This window comes from Narcine bancroftii, chromosome 6 (genome assembly GCF_036971445.1).
Source record: "Narcine bancroftii isolate sNarBan1 chromosome 6, sNarBan1.hap1, whole genome shotgun sequence".
Classification (NCBI taxonomy): Eukaryota; Metazoa; Chordata; class Chondrichthyes; order Torpediniformes; family Narcinidae; genus Narcine; species Narcine bancroftii.
Window position 1 is genome coordinate 165,619,353 of NC_091474.1, and position 20,060 is coordinate 165,639,412.

At 39.6% G+C, this 20,060-nt stretch overlaps 1 protein-coding gene across 3 annotated transcripts in view; it reads right to left on the bottom strand.

The window, feature by feature from the left end:
* cad (carbamoyl-phosphate synthetase 2, aspartate transcarbamylase, and dihydroorotase) overlaps positions 1-20,060 on the bottom strand; it is a 106,043-nt gene that overhangs the window by 77,467 nt on the left and 8,516 nt on the right. For all 3 annotated transcript variants that reach the window (XM_069886597.1, XM_069886596.1, XM_069886598.1), the window contains exons 3-7: positions 19,210-19,339; positions 16,322-16,464; positions 14,879-15,020; positions 13,988-14,159; positions 7,047-7,232 (exon numbers count right to left, since the gene is read on the bottom strand). In XM_069886597.1, the coding sequence (XP_069742698.1) occupies positions 7,047-7,232; positions 13,988-14,159; positions 14,879-15,020; positions 16,322-16,464; positions 19,210-19,339 (773 nt within the window). The remainder of the gene's footprint in view (positions 1-7,046; positions 7,233-13,987; positions 14,160-14,878; positions 15,021-16,321; positions 16,465-19,209; positions 19,340-20,060) is intronic.

A 20,060-nucleotide genomic window follows, 5' to 3' on the forward strand; every position in this document is an offset into this window, starting at 1 on the left:
TGGTCTGTTGCCTCCCTAATGCCAGGGTTCACGATATCTCGGATCGAGTTCTCAGAATTCTCAGGAGGGAAGGTGAGCAGTAGGGACCAATGACGTGGATAGGAAGGACGAGGAGGTTCTGGAAAGAGAGTGTAGGGAGTTAGGTGCAAAGATAGCAACAGGGTTGCTATCTCAGGAGCACTTCTCGTGCCACATGCTAGTGAGGCTAGAAATAGAAAGTTAATGCAGTTAAAGACATGGCTAAAGAGATGATGCAGGAGGGAGGGCTTCATGTTTCTGGACAATCGAGCTCTGTTCCAGGAAAGGTGGGACCTGTTCTGACAGGATAGTTGGCACCTGAACTGGAGGGAGACTAACATCCTTCCTCGTGTTGCTCTATGGGGTTTAAACTAGATTTGCAGGGGGGGGGGGGGTTAGGGAAATCAGAGGTTGGTGCATGATAGAAATGTTCTCAGGTGTATTTATTTCAAGCAAAGGGTATTGTCAGAAATGAAGACAATCTTAGAGCGTGGATTGGCACATGGATTACAACATTATTGCTATTAGTGAGACTTGGTTGCCGGAGGGGCAGGACTGGTAGCTCAATGTTCCAGGGTTCTGTTGTTTCAGACATGATAGAGGGGTAGGGTTGAAAGGGGAAGAATGGCATTGCTAGTCAGGGAAAATATCAGAGCTGTACCTCGATAGGACAGCCCAGAGGGCTCATATACAGAGGCCATATGGGTGGAGCTGAGGAGTGGGAAAGGTGTGATCACACTGATAGAGTTGCATTATAGACTGCCCAATTGGAGGAACAAATCTGTAAAGATATCAGATAGCTGTAGGAAATTCAAGGTTGGAATGCAAGAGATTTTAACCTTCCACATATTGACTGGGACTCTCATACTGGATGGCTTGGCATTTGTCATGTTTTCAGGAAAGTGTCCTGAATCAATATGTAGAGGTACCAATGAGAAAAGATGCAAGACTTGATCTCCTATAAGGGAATCAGATAGGTCAGGTGACAGAAGTATGTGTAGATGAACATTTTAGGTCCAATAATCATAATGTCATTAGGTCAGGTCCTCGAGTTGAGATTCTAAATTGGAGAAAGGTCAATTTTGTAGAAATGAGAAAGGATCTAAGAAGAGTGGATTGGGCTAAGTTGTTTTCTGGCAAGGATGTATTCAGTAAGTGGAAGGCTTTCTAAGGCAACATTTAGAGAGTGCAGAAATTGCATGTTCCTGTCAGGATTAAAGGCAAAATTAACAGGCATAGGGAACCTTGGTTTTCAAGGGTCATTGGCAATCTGAGTAAGAAGAGAGAGGTGTATAGCAGTATGGTCAACAAGAAGGAAATGAGGTACTAGAAGAGTATAGAAAATACTTAAAGAAGGAAATCAGGAAGGCAAAAAGATGAGGTTTCTTTGGCAGATAATGTGAAAGTAAATCCAAAGGGTTTCTACAAGTACATTAAAAGTAAAAGGATAGCAAGGGACAAAATTGGTCCCCTAGAAGATCAGAGTGATCGTCTACATGTAGAGCTTCATAAGATGGGGGAGATCATAAACAGTTTTTTTTTTGCATCACTATAAATTGGCATAGTGTATAAGGAAGGAAGGGAAACAAGCAGTAGTGGCATGGAACACATAGAGATTAAAGAGGAGGAGGTGCTTGCTGCCTTTCAGCAAATAAAGGTAGATAAATCTCCCGGACCTGACATGATATTCTCTCGGACTTTGAGGTAGACTAGTGTAGAAATTGCAGGAACCCTGGCGGAACTATTTAAAATGTCTTTAGCCACAGGTGAGGTGCCGGAGGATTGGACACTCATTGTTCTGTTGTTTAAGAAAGGCAAGTAAACCAGGAAATGATAGGCCGGTGAGCCTGATGTAAGTTGTAGGTAAATTATCGGAAGGTGTTCAGAGAGATTGGATATACAAGTATTTTGACAGCCATGGGCTGATTAAGGATAGTCAACATGGCTTTGTGCATGGTAGGTCGTGTTTAACAAATCATAGAATTTTTTAAGGTTACCAAGATTGGGGAAATTCTTTTTAGGATTTTTAGTGGGGTTTTTTGTGTTACAGGAGGGAGGGGGGAGGGATTAAAGTATTTTTTTCTCCGAAATTTGAAAATTTAAATAAAATTTGAAAAAAAGTTACCAAGAAAGTCAATAAAGGAAAGGTTGTGGATGTTGTCTATGTGGACTTTAGTAAGGCCTTTGGCAAGGTCCCACATGGAAGGATAGTTCAGAAGGTTCAGAAACTAGGTATCCATCGAGAGGTTGTAAACTGGATTCAAAATTGGCTGAACGGGAGAAGACAGAAGACTGAGTTGTACTGGATGACTACTTCTCAGCCCGGAGGCCTGTGATTAGTGGTGTGCCTCAGAGATCAGTACTAGGACCACTGTTGTTTGTTGTGTTATCATTGATCTGGATGATAATGTGGTCAATTGGATCAGCAACTTTGCTGATGACACGAAGATTGGAGGCATTGTGGACAGTGAGGAAGGCTTTCAAAGCTTGGAGAGGGATCTGGACCAATTGGAAAAATGGGCCAGAAAATGACAGATGGAATTTAATGCAGACAAGTGTGAGGTGTTGCATTTTGGAAAGACAAATCAAGGTAGAACACACACAGTAAATAGTAGCGCCCGGAGGTGTGCGGAGAATCAAAGGATGTGGGAATAGATACATAATTCCCTGAAAGTGGTGTCACAGGTAGACAGGGTTGTAAAGAAAGCTTTTGGCATCTTGGTCTTCATAAATCAAAATATTGAGTATAGGAGTTAGGATGTTATGAAGAAGTTGTATAAGACATTGGTGAGGCCAAATTTGGAGTATTGCGTGCAGTTCTGGTTGCCTAACTACAGGAAGGATATCAGCAAGTTTGAGGAATGCAGAGATTTACTAGGACATTGCCAGGTCTTCAGGAGTTGATTTGCAGGAAAAGATTAAACAGGTTAGGACTTTATTACTTGGAACGAAGAATAATGAGGGCAAATTTGATAAAAATGATTATCAAAAATGATGAGGGATATAGACAGAGTAAATGTGATTAGATTATTTCCACTTAGATGAGGAGAAATACAAGATGTGGCTTTAGGTGAAAGGTTTAGGGGGAACTTCTTCACTCAAAGAGTGGTGGGAGTGTGGAATGAGCTGCCATCTGATGTGGTAAATGTGTGCTCACTCTTAAGTTTTAAGAATAAATTGGATAGATACATGGATGGGAGAGGTCTGGAAGGTTATGGCCTGGGTGCAGGTTAATGGGACTTGCGGAATAATATTTCTGTCTGAATTAGTGTGGATTTCCCCCAAGTAAAGACACAGTGATCATGATCTTCCTGGCATGACAACTCCAAGAAATTGAAGGGAGCAGCAGTGCAGCTAACGAACATGGTCTTTATTTTCAACCTTCGCAGTAAAGCCTGAAACAACACCCAAACATTTGGTTGCCTCTTCTACTGGCATCCCAGACCAAATGGCCTGTTTTCTGTGCTGTAGTGTTCTATAGTTCTCTCCATTTCTTATTAGGTCAAGGATGATCTCCTTTCACTCCAGTTTCATGCACTGAAGTAGCTCATGAGCCCTAAGTGAGAACCATAGTCAGTTCCACAAATGGCGTAGGAAGCATTGGCAATTTCCCTTGTTTCTGCCCTGCATTCAGGATCTGCGTGCTCCCAATGCTTGGCCTCAAGGCCTTCAGAACCATCTGAATCTTCTTCCCCAACATTGGGCAATTAGGGGTGAGTTCCCCAGAAGTCAGTGGCAGATTGAGATTAATCTTTTCCACTGTCTGTAATTATTCCGGTGGTAGATATCGGTTATCACAATGGATCCAAAGGAATGCAAGTCAATTCTCCATACTTTGGAAGTTGGTTGGGGCAAGGACACTAATGCTGGCTCTGGAAAAAGTATTACTAATATTTTTCAGTCTCGAGATACCTTTTGAACAGTCAGTTTCACCATCCATATTCGCCTTCACTAAGAGGTAGCTCATGAACAGAAGTGGTACAGTTTTCCATGATGTTGACATGAGCCATTTCGATTGGAAGGCAGTATGGTGTAGCAGGGGCAGGTTGATAAATGTCCCTGTTCTTGCAGCTGATGAATGCAAGGATTATTCTTTCATATGCTTCACAGGAAAAATCAACAAAATTTTGGAGCTTTAGCCTCTGAGCATGGATAAAAAAGTGATCAAGCTGCAGTATGCCAACACCTAAGTTTGGATGTCAGGCCTGAAGTGTGGTTGCAGCAAGTTCAAGAATTTTTATTAGGTTTGAGGATCACCTCCAATCCCATTGGAAAGCAAGTTGAAAGTGAGCTGCAACATTATGATGAGATCTATTGAGCAAAATGCTAGTTATTAATGCAGCCTTATTTGATGTTAGTTTTTATCAAGATATATTTTGTTGAAGACCTGTTAGCATTGGGACTTGTACACTGTCGAGTAGCAAACATAAGCCCTTTTACCACTGGCACACTGTGAACTTACTGGGTTAGGGTCCATGTAAAAGGAACACTGTCCAAATTCTGGTATCAAATTATGCCATTTTATGCTAGGGATTAACTGGCTCTAACCCTACACGTATCCCCAGCATTTACTGACACTGGCGTGCTGATAAACCAGTGGAAAAGGGACAGCAGAAAGTCACCCATTTCTAGTTGAAGGTAGAACACTCTGATCTCCGGGGATGAGTGTGTTCAGTGGAAAAGCAATTAGTGCCCAAGTTAAGGGTGGCCCAGTGGAAAATCGCACAAAGGGCTTCCTATCCCAAGACACTGCACAGCCAATTAACTGGGATGCCAGTAGAAAAGGCAACCAAATTTTCGGGTGTTGTTTCAGCCTTTAGTATCGTTGACAAAAATAAGGCCATATTCGGTAGCTGACACTGCTGATCCCTTCTATTTCTTGGAGTTGTCATGCTTGGAAGATCATGATCACTGTGTCTTTACTTGGGGGAAATCCACACTAATTCAAGGAGCAGCTCTTCAGCTACAGGGAAGAATTGTTTCAGAATGATTGATGACAATTTAATGTTATCAGATTCCTGAAAAGGATCTCACACTTGCAAAATAATGTTGCCTTTGCTCTGTTCTAACTGATCTCTCTCTGTAATCTGTAACTCTGTTCTGGTGTTGTGTTTGTATTGCTGTACTCTGTATTGATTGACCAGCTGAACTGCTCACAAAAACTCTTTCACTGTACCTTGGTACATCTGATGATAAACTTGAACCTGTGGGGGACAGAAGTACTCTGTGGTTGCCACAAATAGATGCTCCCTTTCTTGAAGATAATCATATCCACATCAACAAAGTTCCCTGTGATATCCTCCTCTTCACAGACAGAGACAAAAAGATCAAAGATTATCGAGGCTCTTCATAATGAGGTTTGGGATTTCAGCAGAAGCCTTGTAATCTTTCAGATGGATCTAGCCTTTTTGTCAGTCAGAAGTGGCTGGAATAATTAGTTGGGTGATGACAGCCAAGGCACTCACATTAAGGCAAAAGTTGTCGATAAGGAGATCTTTCAAGTATTTCTTAGGAACAGGAGTAAGCCATCTTGCCCATCAAACCTGCTGTGCCATTCAAGTAGATCCTCACCATTTGCCTTTTCTTCATAATCTTTAATTTGCATACTTTGCAAAAATCTGTGGCTTAAATAATTTAATAAGGCAGCCTCTACTTCCTTGAACAGAATTCCACAGATTCACTACTCTCTGGCAGAAGTAGATCCTCTCATCTCTGTATTAAATCTAATTCCCCCTAACCTTCAAGCTACATCCCTGAGTTCTCATCCGATTTGCATTGGAAACAACCTCCCTTTCCTCTCAGTTCCTTTCGTTATTTTATATGTTTCTACAAGATCCCCCTCCCATCTTTCTAAACTCCAATGTATAGTCCCAAATTACTCAATCTTTCCTCTGAAGCTAATCTTTCATCTCCAGAATCAAATTGATGAATTTTCTTTGCACCGTCTCCAAAGCAAGAATATCTTTTCTCAAGAAAGGAGGACCAGATGCTCCAGATACACATTCATGAGTACCCTGTACTGTTGCAGTAGAATCTACTTGCTCTTAAATCCCTATAGGAATGAAGGCCATCATCCTATTTGCCTTCTTGATTGCATACTACACTTTGAATCTAACTTTTTAAAAAAATGATTCACATACAACTACTTCCAAGTCTCTCCCCACATTAGTATGCTGCAACTTTCACTATTTAAATAGACTGTTTAAATATATCACAATTTAAATAATAAGGAAATCAGGAGTCCTACAGATTTAAGGTGAAAATGAAAAGATTAAGGGGACCTCACACAGACAGTGGTAGGTTAATGGAACTGGGTGCCAGACAGAATGGTAGAGGCAGGTAGAATTACAACACTTAATAGGTATTTGGTCAGTTCCAAGTACAGGAAAGGTTTGAAGGGATTTGGGCTAAATACAAGCAAATATGACTAGCTCAAAGCTGCATAACTCAAGGACACCAACATAGAACTGAAAAGGCCAAGTGTTCAGCAGACCATCATGATATGATATGATAGATAGAGTCAGTATTTCAGATCAACAAACTTTCATCAGATTTCATCAGAATCAATTTAAAACTGCCAAATATGGAATTTAACAATCATTAAAATTGCTTAACCTTCTTTGTTCATTAGATAATAGAATTAGAATCCAACACAACTTTCTATTTTTTAATTTTAAAATTCAAAATATGCAATTTATTTCCTGAATTTAGAACCACTGTAATGACGACGTAGTGCAAGAGTTTCAAACCCACCTTCGTCACAAATACCATCTCCTCCTGTACCCAAGTATAATGTACCCCACCCCATCTGCTGCTCAAATTTTGACCCATACAATTGGTAAATAATATATTGTCAGAACATTTTCACTCCTCAATGTTCAATTTCAATGAATCGTCCAATTATCTCTCTGAAGTACCTCAAGATAATTTACCGCATTAAAAGCAGAATGTGAACAGCACGGTGTAGTGCCAGACAAAATGAAATACAATGAAGAGGATCAGTTCATCTTACTTTTCAAAGTACCCACCTAAAAAATGGTTTAGTATTATGCACTATTCCTTCATTCGATTGGTCATTAGCATTGGTGAACAGAACAGACCAATCCCATGGAAGAAGATTTGGCTCAACAGCAAAGCCATGATTCTGGGAGGTAATGAAGCAACGCTGAGTATCCTCATGAATACAAGGTTGGTTATGCCCACGATTTCCATACCTATCAAAAGGAAAAGGGTAAATAAATTGTCATTCCAGTTCAGCAAGTACACAGAGCAGCAAAACAACACAAACCAGAAGTAATTTTTGCACAGCCATTGTTAAGTTACTACATGCTAATATTTTAAACATGAAAAAAAAAATACTAGTTGGAGAGGTAGATTTTTCCTTTGGATGGAGAAAACATGGTTTTTTTTAAATGGCCACTACTATCCTTTGGAGGACTTTGCTGAATTGTTTCAAATGTTAAATTATTTAACCAATTCAATTGTGTTCAATTTTAAAATGCCAAACATAGTATTTAAAAATCCTCGGAACTATTTAACCATTTCTGTTCATTAAATAAAATTAGAAGTTGGAACAGTTAGCACAACACCATTACAGCGCCAGTGATTGGGACCAGGGCTAAAATCCCGCGCTGTCTGTAAAGAGTTGGTACATTCTCCCGTGTCTGCATGGGTTCTGGTTTCTTTCCACCATTCGAAATGTAGGTTGATTGGGTGAAATTGGATGGCATGGTCTCATGGGCCAGAATGACCTGTTACCATGCTATATATCTAAATTTAACTCAAGAAGCAAATATCTTCCAGAGTGCAAGGAAGGAAGATCATATCCACAATTTTCAACACACATTAGCTTTAACTCGGAAGGAACTATATTCACAATGCAAGGAAACAAAACTCTCTGCTTCTAACTGAGCTGACCATCAAACACAAAACTACATGAATCCCTTTTAGCTCTTTCATTGCCATTAACAGCCCCCTACCCTCCACTGATTCTGCTGTACCACCACAGTACCCAATTAACCCACGAGCCAGCATGATTTGCAAGTAGCAGAAAATTGGAACGCACAGAGTGACAGGGAGAACGTGCAAATTCCAGAGGTAGCACTAGGGATTGAACTGGACATGTGAGGCTGGAACACTGACTGCTGAGCCACTGAATTATCCAAAAATAATTTCATTATGTTTAATTGTCTAAGAAAGTTTCAGAATTTACTTAATGAAACGTGCACTCAAAGGAATGCTAAAGGCAACACCACCTTTGCAAAAAAAAAAACTATAGGAAAGCTGCAAAAATGAAGATCCATTTTTGCAATTTAAACGATTATTCTTCAAAATACTGTAAAATACCCATTATCCAGCACCTACAGCGATTGCAGTTGTTGGATGTGAAAGTTTTCGAGTTGACTGAGACTCACTCTCATAACATCTAACTAATACACCTGCATTAAGAATATACAGTTTAAAAGAAAGGGCAAAATGTAAAGTAATTTGAAAAAAAAATCAGTATTGTGGTCTTTAATTATGTGAAATTCACTTTAATCAAGTAATTCTTCTAGCTTACAAAATTTCAATTTGAAACCCATTGCTGGTACTGTAAAAGTGTTGCACTAACCATGCTGATGTCATAATTAACCCCCTTCCCCAAGTTTAGAGATAAAGCCTTACTAATCTACCTAATACATATAAAGATAGAGACTCTTACAAGGCAGGGATAGGGAGATACTTTGGGAGAGTCACCCCAGCAGTGAGCAGCATCCTGGTGTCCTGGTCAGGCCCTTGGCAGAACATAGCTCACCTCCACACAAGTGTCCTGGTCATGTCCTCAGCACAACCTGACTCATCTCCACACAAGTGTCCCACTCAAGCTCTCAGCACAACCCAACTCACCTCCACACAAGTGTCCCAGTCAAGCCTTCAGTAAAACCTGGCTCACCTCCATGCAAGTGTCCCGGTCAGGCACTCGGTAGAACCCGGCTCACCTCCAAGCAAGTGACCCAGTCGGGCCCTCAAGAGCACATTCCTCACTCTGACAACCCAATTCACCTCCACACGTGACCTGGTCAGACCCTCAGCACAACACAACTCACCTCCACACAAGTATCCCGGCCAGACCGTCAGCACAACCAAACTCACCTCCACAAGCCTAGCCAATAATGACCCTAGGTGATTTAAATTAGCCATCGGCAAGGTGTGCTGTGCACTAATGGGTGGCAGGGGTCCAACCCTGATTGACAGGTGATGTGAGTTCTGAATAAGTTTCAGACAGATGGACAAGTGATTACCCGCAATACACAATATTCCAGACAGGCAGGAGGCCATGTTTTCCTCCACAATCCACATGTTACACCTGGTCAGGCCCTCAGCACACCTTCCTTGCACTGACAACCCAACTCACCTCCACACAAGTGTCTCGGTCAGCTCCTCATAGAAAATAGATGTAGGAGTAGGCCATTTGGCCCTTCAAGCCTATACTGCCATTCATTTTGATCACGGCTGATCATCCACCCAGTACCCTGTTCCAGCTCTCTCTCCATACCCCCTGATCCCACTAGTCACAAGTATTAAATCTAACTCTCTCTTAAATATAGCTATGGAACTGGTCTCAATCACTTCCTGTGGCAGAGAATTCCATAAATTCACCACCCTCTGAGTGAAAAAATTCTTCCTCATCCAGTCCTAAAGGACTTCCCTTTTATCCTTAAACTGTGTGACCCCTGGTTCTAGACTTGCTCAACATTGGGAACAATCTTCCTGCATCTAGCCTGTCAAATCCCTTAAGAATTTTGAATATTTCTATTAAATCTCCTCTTAATTGTCTAAACTCCAGCGAGTACAAGCCCAGTCGTTCTAGCCATATGCAAGTCCTGCCATCCTTGGTATCAATCTGGTAAACTTTTTCTGCACTCTCTCCATGGCAATGATGTCCTTCCTCAGATAAGGAGACCAAAACTGAACACAATATTCCAGGTGAGGTCTCACCAAGGCCCTATACAACTGCATCAATACCTCTCTGCTCCTGTACTCGAATCCTCTTGATATGAACATGAACGCCAACATACCTTTTGCCTTTTTTTACTGCTTGCTGCACCTGCCTACCCACTTTTAATGACTGATGCACAGCGACACCCAGGTCTCTTTGCATCTCCCCTTTTCCTAATTGGATGCCATTAAGATACTATTCAGCCCACCCTTTCTTTCCTCCAAAGAGGATAACCACACACTTATCCACATTATATTGCATCTGCCCTGCATTTGCCCACTCACCCAACCTGTCCAAGTCACCCTCAACACTCTTAACAGCCTCTACACAGCTTACAATCCCACCCAGCTTCGTGTCGTCTGCAAACTTGGAAATGCTGATTTCTATTTCCTCATCTAAATCATTAATATATATCGTAAATAACTGGGGTCCGAGCACTGAGCCTTGTGGTACCCCCACTAGTAACTGACTGCCACTCCGAAAAGTACCCGTTTATTCCTACTCTTTGCTTCCTATCTGTCAACCAATTCTCGATCCACCTCAACACCATATCCCCTATACCGTGTGCCTTAAGTTTGTATAGTAATCTCCTGTGTGGGACCTTATCAAAAGCCTTCTGAAAATCCAGGTAAACCACATCTACTGGTTCTCCCCTATCCACTCTACTAGTTATATCCTCAAAAAATTCAATAAGATTAGTCAGACACGATTTTCCCTTCATAAAACCACGCTGGCTCTGACCAATGAATTCACCACTTTCCAGATGTGCCGCAATCACATCTTTAATAACTGACTCTAACATTTTCCCTACTTCCAATGTCAAGCTAACCGGTCTATAATTCCCTGATTTTTCTTTTCCTCCCTTCTTAAAAAGTGGAGTTATATTAGCCACCCTCCAGTCCTCAGGAACTACTCCAGAATCTAAAGAGTTTTGAAAAATTATCAACAATGCATCCACTATTTCATGGGCTACTTCCTTTAGCACTCTGGGATGCAGACCATCTGGCCTTGGGGAATTGTCTGCCTTTAATCCCTTCAATTTATCCAACACAACCTCATAATTTACACTTATTTTCCCCAGTCCTTCTATCACATTAGCCCCATGGTCCCCTATTATTTCCTGAAGATTATTCATATTTTCCCTAGTGAAGACCGAACTAAAATAGTTATTTAATTGGTCTGCCATGTCCTTGTTCCCCATGACCAATTCACCTGTTTCTGACTGCAAGGGACCCACATTTGTCTTTACTAGTCTCTTTCTCTTTACATATCTATAAAAGCTTCATGCAGTCATTTTTTAGGTTCCCTGCCAACTTTCTCTCATAATCTCTTTAGCCTCAGTGCACATTTCCTATGCTGAGAACCCAACTCACCTCCACGCAAGTGGCAACAGTGAAAAGAATGCGTTTGCATTGAGAGGCATTACCCGTTCAGAGGGACAAACCTGCGCATGTCCAACAAAGTCTCAGCACTTCCCCCGTGTCGTCCATCTGCCCAGTGTTATTTATCTAAAATTTAATTAATTTGTTTATTTCCTCAATACTGCTTTTGCCAGTTGTTTGAGGTTCTAGTTGTTTAAATGCCAAACAATGGGGATTTTACTGTACTCTGCAACTTACAGTAAAACTGCTTTTTGGGCCAAATCATTTTTGTCAATAGAAGTATACAACAAAATTAAAATGTCTGTTGAAGTCAAAACAATAATCAGCTATTAAAACCCAATTTCAAAATTAAAAAAACAAATTTTGAAATTTCCAAAGTGAAATATAAATAATTGCAAGTCCTTGCTGTTCATAAATACCATAATTTGAAATAAAACAACAGGTCTAGGCTGCTTCAGGATTACATTTAACTGGGAATTAATTGTCTGAACTTTCATCAGCTAGGAATTATTGCCTTTACCACCAAATACAGACCTATATTTCTTATCATTATGAGCCTTCAAGATAATAGAATAAGTTTTCCTGAAAGGCACTGTTCAGTGATACATTAAAAAGGCATGCAGCTGTTTTGTTGTCAACTATTAACAGAGTAGGAAAGTCTGATTTCAAAAGAGATGGAGAAACATTTCCCTCTATACCATACAAAACCAAAATGGACAATTCTCTTGAAATTTTCAATTTAAAAAGGATTATGTTTGCCATTGCAATTTCAATCGGTTAACATATGGATAACAAAGTGCATCATTAGTGAGAAACACTCACTACGCCAGACAAAACTTATTTGGATTACAGACAAGTTAATGCTTTGGGCAGAACAGGAGGTACAACTTTTTTCTATACAAAAACTGAAACTTGCAACTTGGTTGCTGTATACACCTGGATAGTTTCTGCAGTACCTTATTTGTTCATATTGAACAAATCATGCTTACTTTTACGATCTACAAACATGCAATACACATATACTTTCAAACCAAATTAAATAAATCATCAGGACACTTTCTTTTGCAGCTTTTGACACCTCTTTTCCCAGTACAAACCAACTTTTATTGGAGTACACATCAACAAAATCTGGCAGCCTTCAATTACTTTTCCCCAATCCTTTATATCAAGATTATACTTTGATTCATCATTCTAATCAGAATAAGAAAAACAGTAAATGCTGGGAAATATTTTGGAGGTCAGAAAGCAGACACAAGGTGAAGCAGAATAAAGGTTTCAAGTGAATGATCTGTCATTAAGACAAATTGTTTTCTTATTGGCTGAAGTTTTAAACAAAATCTATTGAAAGAAAAGACAAAAATGATCGTCTGTGACAGGGTAGAAACAGCTAAAGATAAAAGGAATAATGGTTCAAAGTAAAACATAACTTAGGATGGCCCAGTTGGCAAAGCTGTTAGTGGAACTCCTTTACAGCACCAGCAATTGGGACCAGGGTTCGAATTTCATGCTGTCTGTAAGAAGTTTACACATTCTCCCCGTCTCTGGGGGATGAGGCTCCAGTTTCCCCCCACCTTTCAAAATGCACTAGGGGTGAAGGTTAACTGGATGTAAATTGGGTTGAGCAAAAGGGCCTGTTACCATGCTGCATGCCAAAAAAATTTTTTAAACAATTTAAAATAATGGTAATCAAACAAGCTGGAAGGAACTGATGGATCTCAAAGTAGTAAAAAAAAGTCTTTGATACTATTGCAATCTGAAACTGTTGAACTCTAATGTTCAATTTGGACAAGAGAATATTGCCAACTCAAGCCTATCGACCCTTCATTAGAAGCATGTCAAAAACTAAGAGCAGAGCAATTCAAAATGAGTGGAGGAAGAATTGAAACTCTGGAAAGTAAAAATCTGGAATTAGGAATGGATGCAAGGATAAATTAACATATAGATTTTAAAAAAGCTGATCAGTAACCCAGCCTGCATTTGGCCTCCTCACTGCCAGAAATAATATTGTGAATGGTGAGTGCAGCAGGCTAAAGTGTAAATGATAAATTGGTTGTGCGCTGGAAGGAGTATTTGGAGCACCAACCATTGGAAAGGGATGCAGTAAAAGTACAGGCATTACTTCTCCTACATTTGGATGCAAAAATGTTGTGGCAAAACTTGGGATGGGGTTCACTGCAAGTAGTGACTATACCAAGGTGCTAAAGGTTCCTTCAAAATTATGAAATGTTTGATGGGTGCATCACAGTTGAAATGGAAAAAATAGTAGATGTCCACTGAACTTAGACATTGGTGGAATAGCAAGCAATGACAAGAAGAAGCAGGTCAGTGAAAGAAGAAAATAGGATTACAAGTTCTTTTTAGCCTTATCTTCACTGCTGGTTATGATTGGGATCCTTGCTTCATAATGTTCGCCCAGTACAGGAAAGTAGAGAGGAAACAGTTATACCAGAGGAAGTCAACCAATTCAATACAAATTGGGAATCAAAGCTGTGTCCTTTTGATCAAAGTGCCAGCTCTTTGCTAGCATGCTAATCTTAATAAAGGTGCACTACCACAAAATACTAATAAAAACTCAAGTTCTGATACAAGTCTCATTTGCAGCTCTCACTTCATTTTGTAAGTCTTGGCTCCAACTGCCAATGAAAGGATCTGATGTCCCAGACAAATACCAAATAATGGCTTGGGCTTTTCTTCAGAAATGATCTTTCTGACATTATTAATTGTTTGTTGACAATACTCAGGATCTCCTGGTCCATTGCTAATAAATAGCCCGTCAAACTCTAAAATGGAAAAAAATAAACAATTATCACTGTACATTTCCAAAATTATCAATGGTTATACAAAACAGAGATAGATAATATTATGACTTTAATTATATATCAAGTGGAGACTATTCTAATTCTTGCCTCTGTACAGAAATCATTATCAGGGTGTGAATTTTTACTGCAATGACTTTTAACATTCATGTAAACTCAAATAAAATCTAATTTATGAACAGAGTACAGGTGTGTGCCATTTGACGTCCAATCGGGCAACATCTAACTGCATATATGCCCATTGTCCATGATCCAAGAGTTATAACGGAATTCATTCAGAAATCCTGATCAGAAAACAAGATGTAGTGGACATAACTGGAATTGAAGAGGCAAGGGAAAAGGAAAATACAGAATGAGAACAGGTGCAGAAGAGATTCACTGTTAAGGGTTAGCCAAATAATTTTCAGACTTCAACAGCTTGCTGAAGAGATGAACCCAAACACTAAATTATTTTCACAAATAGAGAGGAATGCTCATGCAGTGTTTGCTGCATATAAAGAAATTTACGAAGAATATAAAAAACAAACTAGGCAAATAACGCTGAACATATTCCTGAAGAATCCAACACCTCCACAAGAAGAGCCTCAGCCAGGTCCTTCAGGCATCACAGAGTGACAGTTCATCAATGGAGGCTATACGGCCTGAACTCAAAAGGCACAAAGAAAACTGAGGATTCTCCTCACCTTCACTATTAAAAGGATAATCCCATGGTACGACAATTACAGAAGCTCCTCTCTTACATAAGCATCTGATTTGGTTATACTTCATCCCACAGTCCACTGCCATAATTTTCACACTTCCAGAGGGACTGTATATTTTGGGCTCCTGATAGTAAAATTAAAAAAAGCAAATATATACATCCACTTTGTTAAACACATTAGTTAGCCAATTTGTAATAATTATTTTACTTGCACAATTTAAAACAATAAATATTTCATCCTTGAATGAAAGTACCCAAGTGAATTTTCATTTCATATACACACACAAATAAAACGTTGGAACAGCAGTAGAGATTTCCAAGTATTAATGAATGAGTGAGAGTGGAAGTAGTTAAAGAATAAAAGCAAAACATTTACTTTGTATACATCCTTCTGCATGTTTCTAGATTTTCTCAAATGGAACCAGCCATATGCATCTTGTACACTGATCAATATACAGGACAGAAATTCAAAGTCACTTACATCGTCCAAGCACCAGGTATCCAAAAAGCTATATTTTTTTCTTATTTCCACTCTCCTCACCCCTCAGCTTCTGAAGATCATCTATTACAACATATGCAGCCCTTTTCAACTATTAATCTTCCACAACAGAGCATTAGAATCTTTACGTTAGCAGGAATCCAAGAGAATTACACAACATAGACCATTCAGCCCATGTCAGCATTCTGTACAACAACTTAATCAACATGACTCACCTACTCTCGTCTCATGGCCCTGCACATTAATTTCCCGTGTCCATCCAAATTCATTTTAAAACCATTGCTTCCACTCCACTTCCACTATATTAAAGGCACCAGGTTGTAGGTCACTACTCATTGCACAAGAAGGTACTTCTTTGTACCTTTTTGAAAGCTAATTGGAACACTCACTGTTGTCAGATCAGCTATCCTTTCCCATCCTCATCTCTACATCAGTGCACATCCCAACTTGCCAAATCACACTGAAGCTTGGAATCCAGTAACCAGGTTGGATCAGATAATTTCTTCATAAAATAATAACATTGTATTCAAAGAAGTAGATTAAAAAAAAAGAACCAGTGAATTTATGCAATAACACAAGAAAAGCTCCACAGATCATGTAGTGTTTGTGAAAGAAGGAATAGATGCAAGATTTTTGAATTACGATCTTGTATAGGAACTAATGAAGTGGTGTAAGCTGCCAAGAATTTTGTCCATAATAAGGGGCATGATTTTGAACTCAAAATTAAATGAGATTATTTTTCCCATGTGATTACATGTATGTAAATTAATACTTATTATTATCAAGTCTTGCCTGGTTTTGGTAGTTAAAACCAAATTGAGAGAAAATACTATTTTAGGTTTAGTGGGAAAATTAGAGCCTGTGGAGCAAGGCAATGTAAAAAAAGACTATACACCTCAAAAGCCTCTTCTCATTTATGACATTTACCTTGATGGAAACCTCCTTCACCAGATGTCGCTTATTTGGATCATCGTAAGGAAGACAGTTTGGATCTGTCCCATTTATCACAATCTTCCCTAACATGGTACCTTTCTCCCGAATCTTCTTTGTTAGGCGTCTCGTATCTACTCCTGAAAGTTTAAGAAAGTAACATTATTAATTTAGGTTATACTTCATAAGGTACTGCACAGGTACATAAATTTAAAGTCAATTTTAAATTTTACTTACAGCACGACAGAACCCAACTCCGACCAAGTACACCCAAATTAACCTACAACCCCGTACATTTTGGAGGGTGAAGGACCACAGAACACTAAGGGAAACACCACACAGACACGGGGAAAATGTACACTCCTTACAGATAGTGCTGGATTTGAATGTGGGTTACTGGCGCTGTAATAGCGTCATGTTAACCGCTCCATTCATCATGCAGTTTTAGATAATTAAAAACAGGGCAGGCCATGCTTTTAATTAGATCCAACAAGCACTAACATTCTAAATGATGAGAAAATGTAACTGCATTACTGAATTCACCTCCAGGAACATTCTCTACCTTAGTTGTTTCTTTGTAGATCTGGGACTTGCTGCAAATCTCGGACCAGCAGCTTTTCCATCTGTCATAGTGCTCCTTCATTCATATCCACATTTAGTCTAATAACATAGCAACTTTGCACCAACTGCTTCCTACTACACTGGAGATTCACACCAATCAGGTTCAAGGCAGGGCCAAGGACTCCGTTTATTTTGATAGTAATTCTAAGCCCAGACTACAAGTTATTTCAATTACTTTTCTTTATTTAATGCTTATATTGATTTGTAAATGTTGTGTCATTAATTAACAATTTTTTGGATACATAAAAATATTTATATTCCACTTAATACTTTTTATAATGCTCAAAACAAAAAAAAAGTGTGATAGGGCAAGGCAAAGCAACATTGCTTCTGTGAAAGACTATCAAACTGAGACCTCAGGATGAAGTCACTAGTTGATGTACCTCCCCATCTGATCTTTGCAAAAGCAAGATCAGTCTGCACACTGATATAGCCCATTATGTGAAGACAGAACACCAAAATGCAGGTTCGTGTATCAATTATCCTTTTCCAGCTGTAGTCTGTGATCACCACACACATTTTGATGTGTCAGTCAATATCTTCTCGACCACTCATTCTTGCTGTTACACAATGGATCACAACAAATTGACTGCAGCCGTAGTCATTAAAGGATGAGGTATTAAAATTTCAGAGCAGTTTAGTTGTAATATACTCCATCTGATTTTTTTTCTACAAATTGAGAAATCTATTTGAAGACTCATGACAAGTATAGATTACTGAGGCTTAAAAAGAAATGGCCCCCCCAAGCCAAAGATTTAACAGTGACATTAAAGCAGCATTAAACAGATAAATTCCCATCCACCTTACCCTCTCGTACAGGTACACAATACTCTATCCGGAACCCTTGGGAGACAGTGCATCCAGAATTTTGGATTTTTCCGGATTTCGGAAAGCCAGATTTAAATCCACCCGAATTGTGCTGCCGTATCCACCCCCACCCCCTTCCAGTCGTGTTGCCATCTCCCCTCGCCCGCCCGACTCGCGCTGCTGGTCTCCCGCCCGCCCGGCAGCGCGTCGGGCGGGCGGGAGACCAGCAGCGCGAGTCGGGCGGGCGAGAGAGTCTCTCCCCCTCGTCCGCCCGACTCGAGCTCCCGTCTCTCTCCCCACTTGCCGGATTTTGGAGCTTTCCGGATTTTAGATGTCCGGATAAAGGATTGTGTTCCTGTAATTAAATTCGAACAATAATTCCAACTGATGCAATTCATAGCCATGTTAGAAACTAGCAAACCTCTGGGATGTTGGTTATCTGCATTTTATTAGCACGATGCTTCTTTAGAATGCTATGGAATCCCATTACAACTAAAAATTATCCAAATTTAATTGTGCAAGAAGAAAACTAGCTAATTTAACTGAATTCAGCTTTTAATTCAAGGAAACAAATCATCATCCAACCTGGTTCATAAGCCAAACTCAAAACAGTTGGCAGTTTTGGCAGGTAACTTGAGCTGCAGCTACAATCAATTTTAGTTACATACCTACTCAGCAAAGAGAAAGGTAATCATATACAAGAAAAATTACATCTGCAATAGCTTCTATCTTCCGCAATGGGTTGGTTCCCAAAACTTTGTGGATGGAGAGAACATGAAAAAAGAGAAACTTTCCAGTTACTGGCAGTTAAATGTTTTTAATTTATTCCAGTTACAGAACATAAATCAACTCCTCCCTGCCACCTTCCCCGAACATGAATATTCTTTGTTATTTCTCTCCCAAGATATCTTGCGCCTATGTCAAGTTTGTTGATCCTCTCACAAAAATGTTTAAATATCTTGGGTTGCTGAACATTTGGTAAACCTACCACCGAAAAGCTGTCTTGTCAATCAAGCAATATGGCATTTTGGCATCAGTATTCCACTTTTGAATGCTGCCTCAGCCTTGATTGGTTTCCTTTACCTATTGTATCACTCTCCAACCATTTCAACCCGCTACCTCAACACATGTACACATCATCTCAAGCCACTTTCATTATTTTCATATCAAAATAATTTTATGTTAACGTCCTTTCCCTTCAGTGATGTATTCTGGTTCTCCACTCAATCAGTTTCCCCGACTTCACCCTGTCCCACATCTATGAATTAATTTCCTTCTCAGAATCAACTTCACTCCTGTCAGTTCCTCAATGCACTCAGTCAGCTTACTCCTTTCCTCACTCTATGACATTCAAACCACTCCATTTGCATCACTTTCACCCTTCCCTCTCTCTCTTCCACCTTAATTCAATCCTTCCTGCAATACAGCAATGGACAGTATAGAGATATGATACTTGCCCTCCAAAGCAGGAATTCCTTGTTCTCTTAACCACTGGCCCAAAGAGTGAACTGAACTCCAATGACTCGGATTCTGTGAATGCTCTCCAATAACCAATGCTGCAGCATGAATTTTGGAAGATTCAAACCACTGTGAAGAATAAAATATAAACTAAATTCAGCACTTGTTCAAGGAATTTAAATACTGAAAATTTGATGGAATAACCACATCTAGGCCCTTGTACAAATCCATTTGCTCAATAATCTTCATTGAATCTCAGTATGATTAGGTAAAACACATCAACTTCATGAATGAGAAATAAAAATAAGGCTGGCCACCCAGAATCTTTTCTTGAAACCAACTGTGCAACCGTTTCACTGCCAATGTAAATGTCTAAAAAGCATACTTACTCTCAAAGGCAAAAAAAAACCCTGAAATGACTGATGCGTCATAAACGCAAGAAACAGAAGAGGGAGTAGGCCACCTTATCCAGAGCCTGCTCCGCCATTCAGAAAGATCATGGCTGACATGGCCGTGAACTTGGCTCCACTTACCAGCTTGCTCCTCGTTACCCTTAATTCTAATTCAAAAATCTACGAATTAAACACATTCAATGAGGCTGCCTCTTTTGCGAGATCAGAAGGAAAATTGCCCTGCTTTTGGTGGATGAGATAGTTTTTGTTAAAGTGTCTATGCCAGGCATTATTTTATAGTCAGATGAAATGAATACAATTTATTATCAGCTCCATGATATTTCTAATCTTGTAGAATAAGGACAGTTGATGTATACCCAAGAATGCTGGAAATTGGTATACAATCGTTCAGTAATGCAGATTCACTCAAGCATCATACACAAAGTAGTTTATACCAC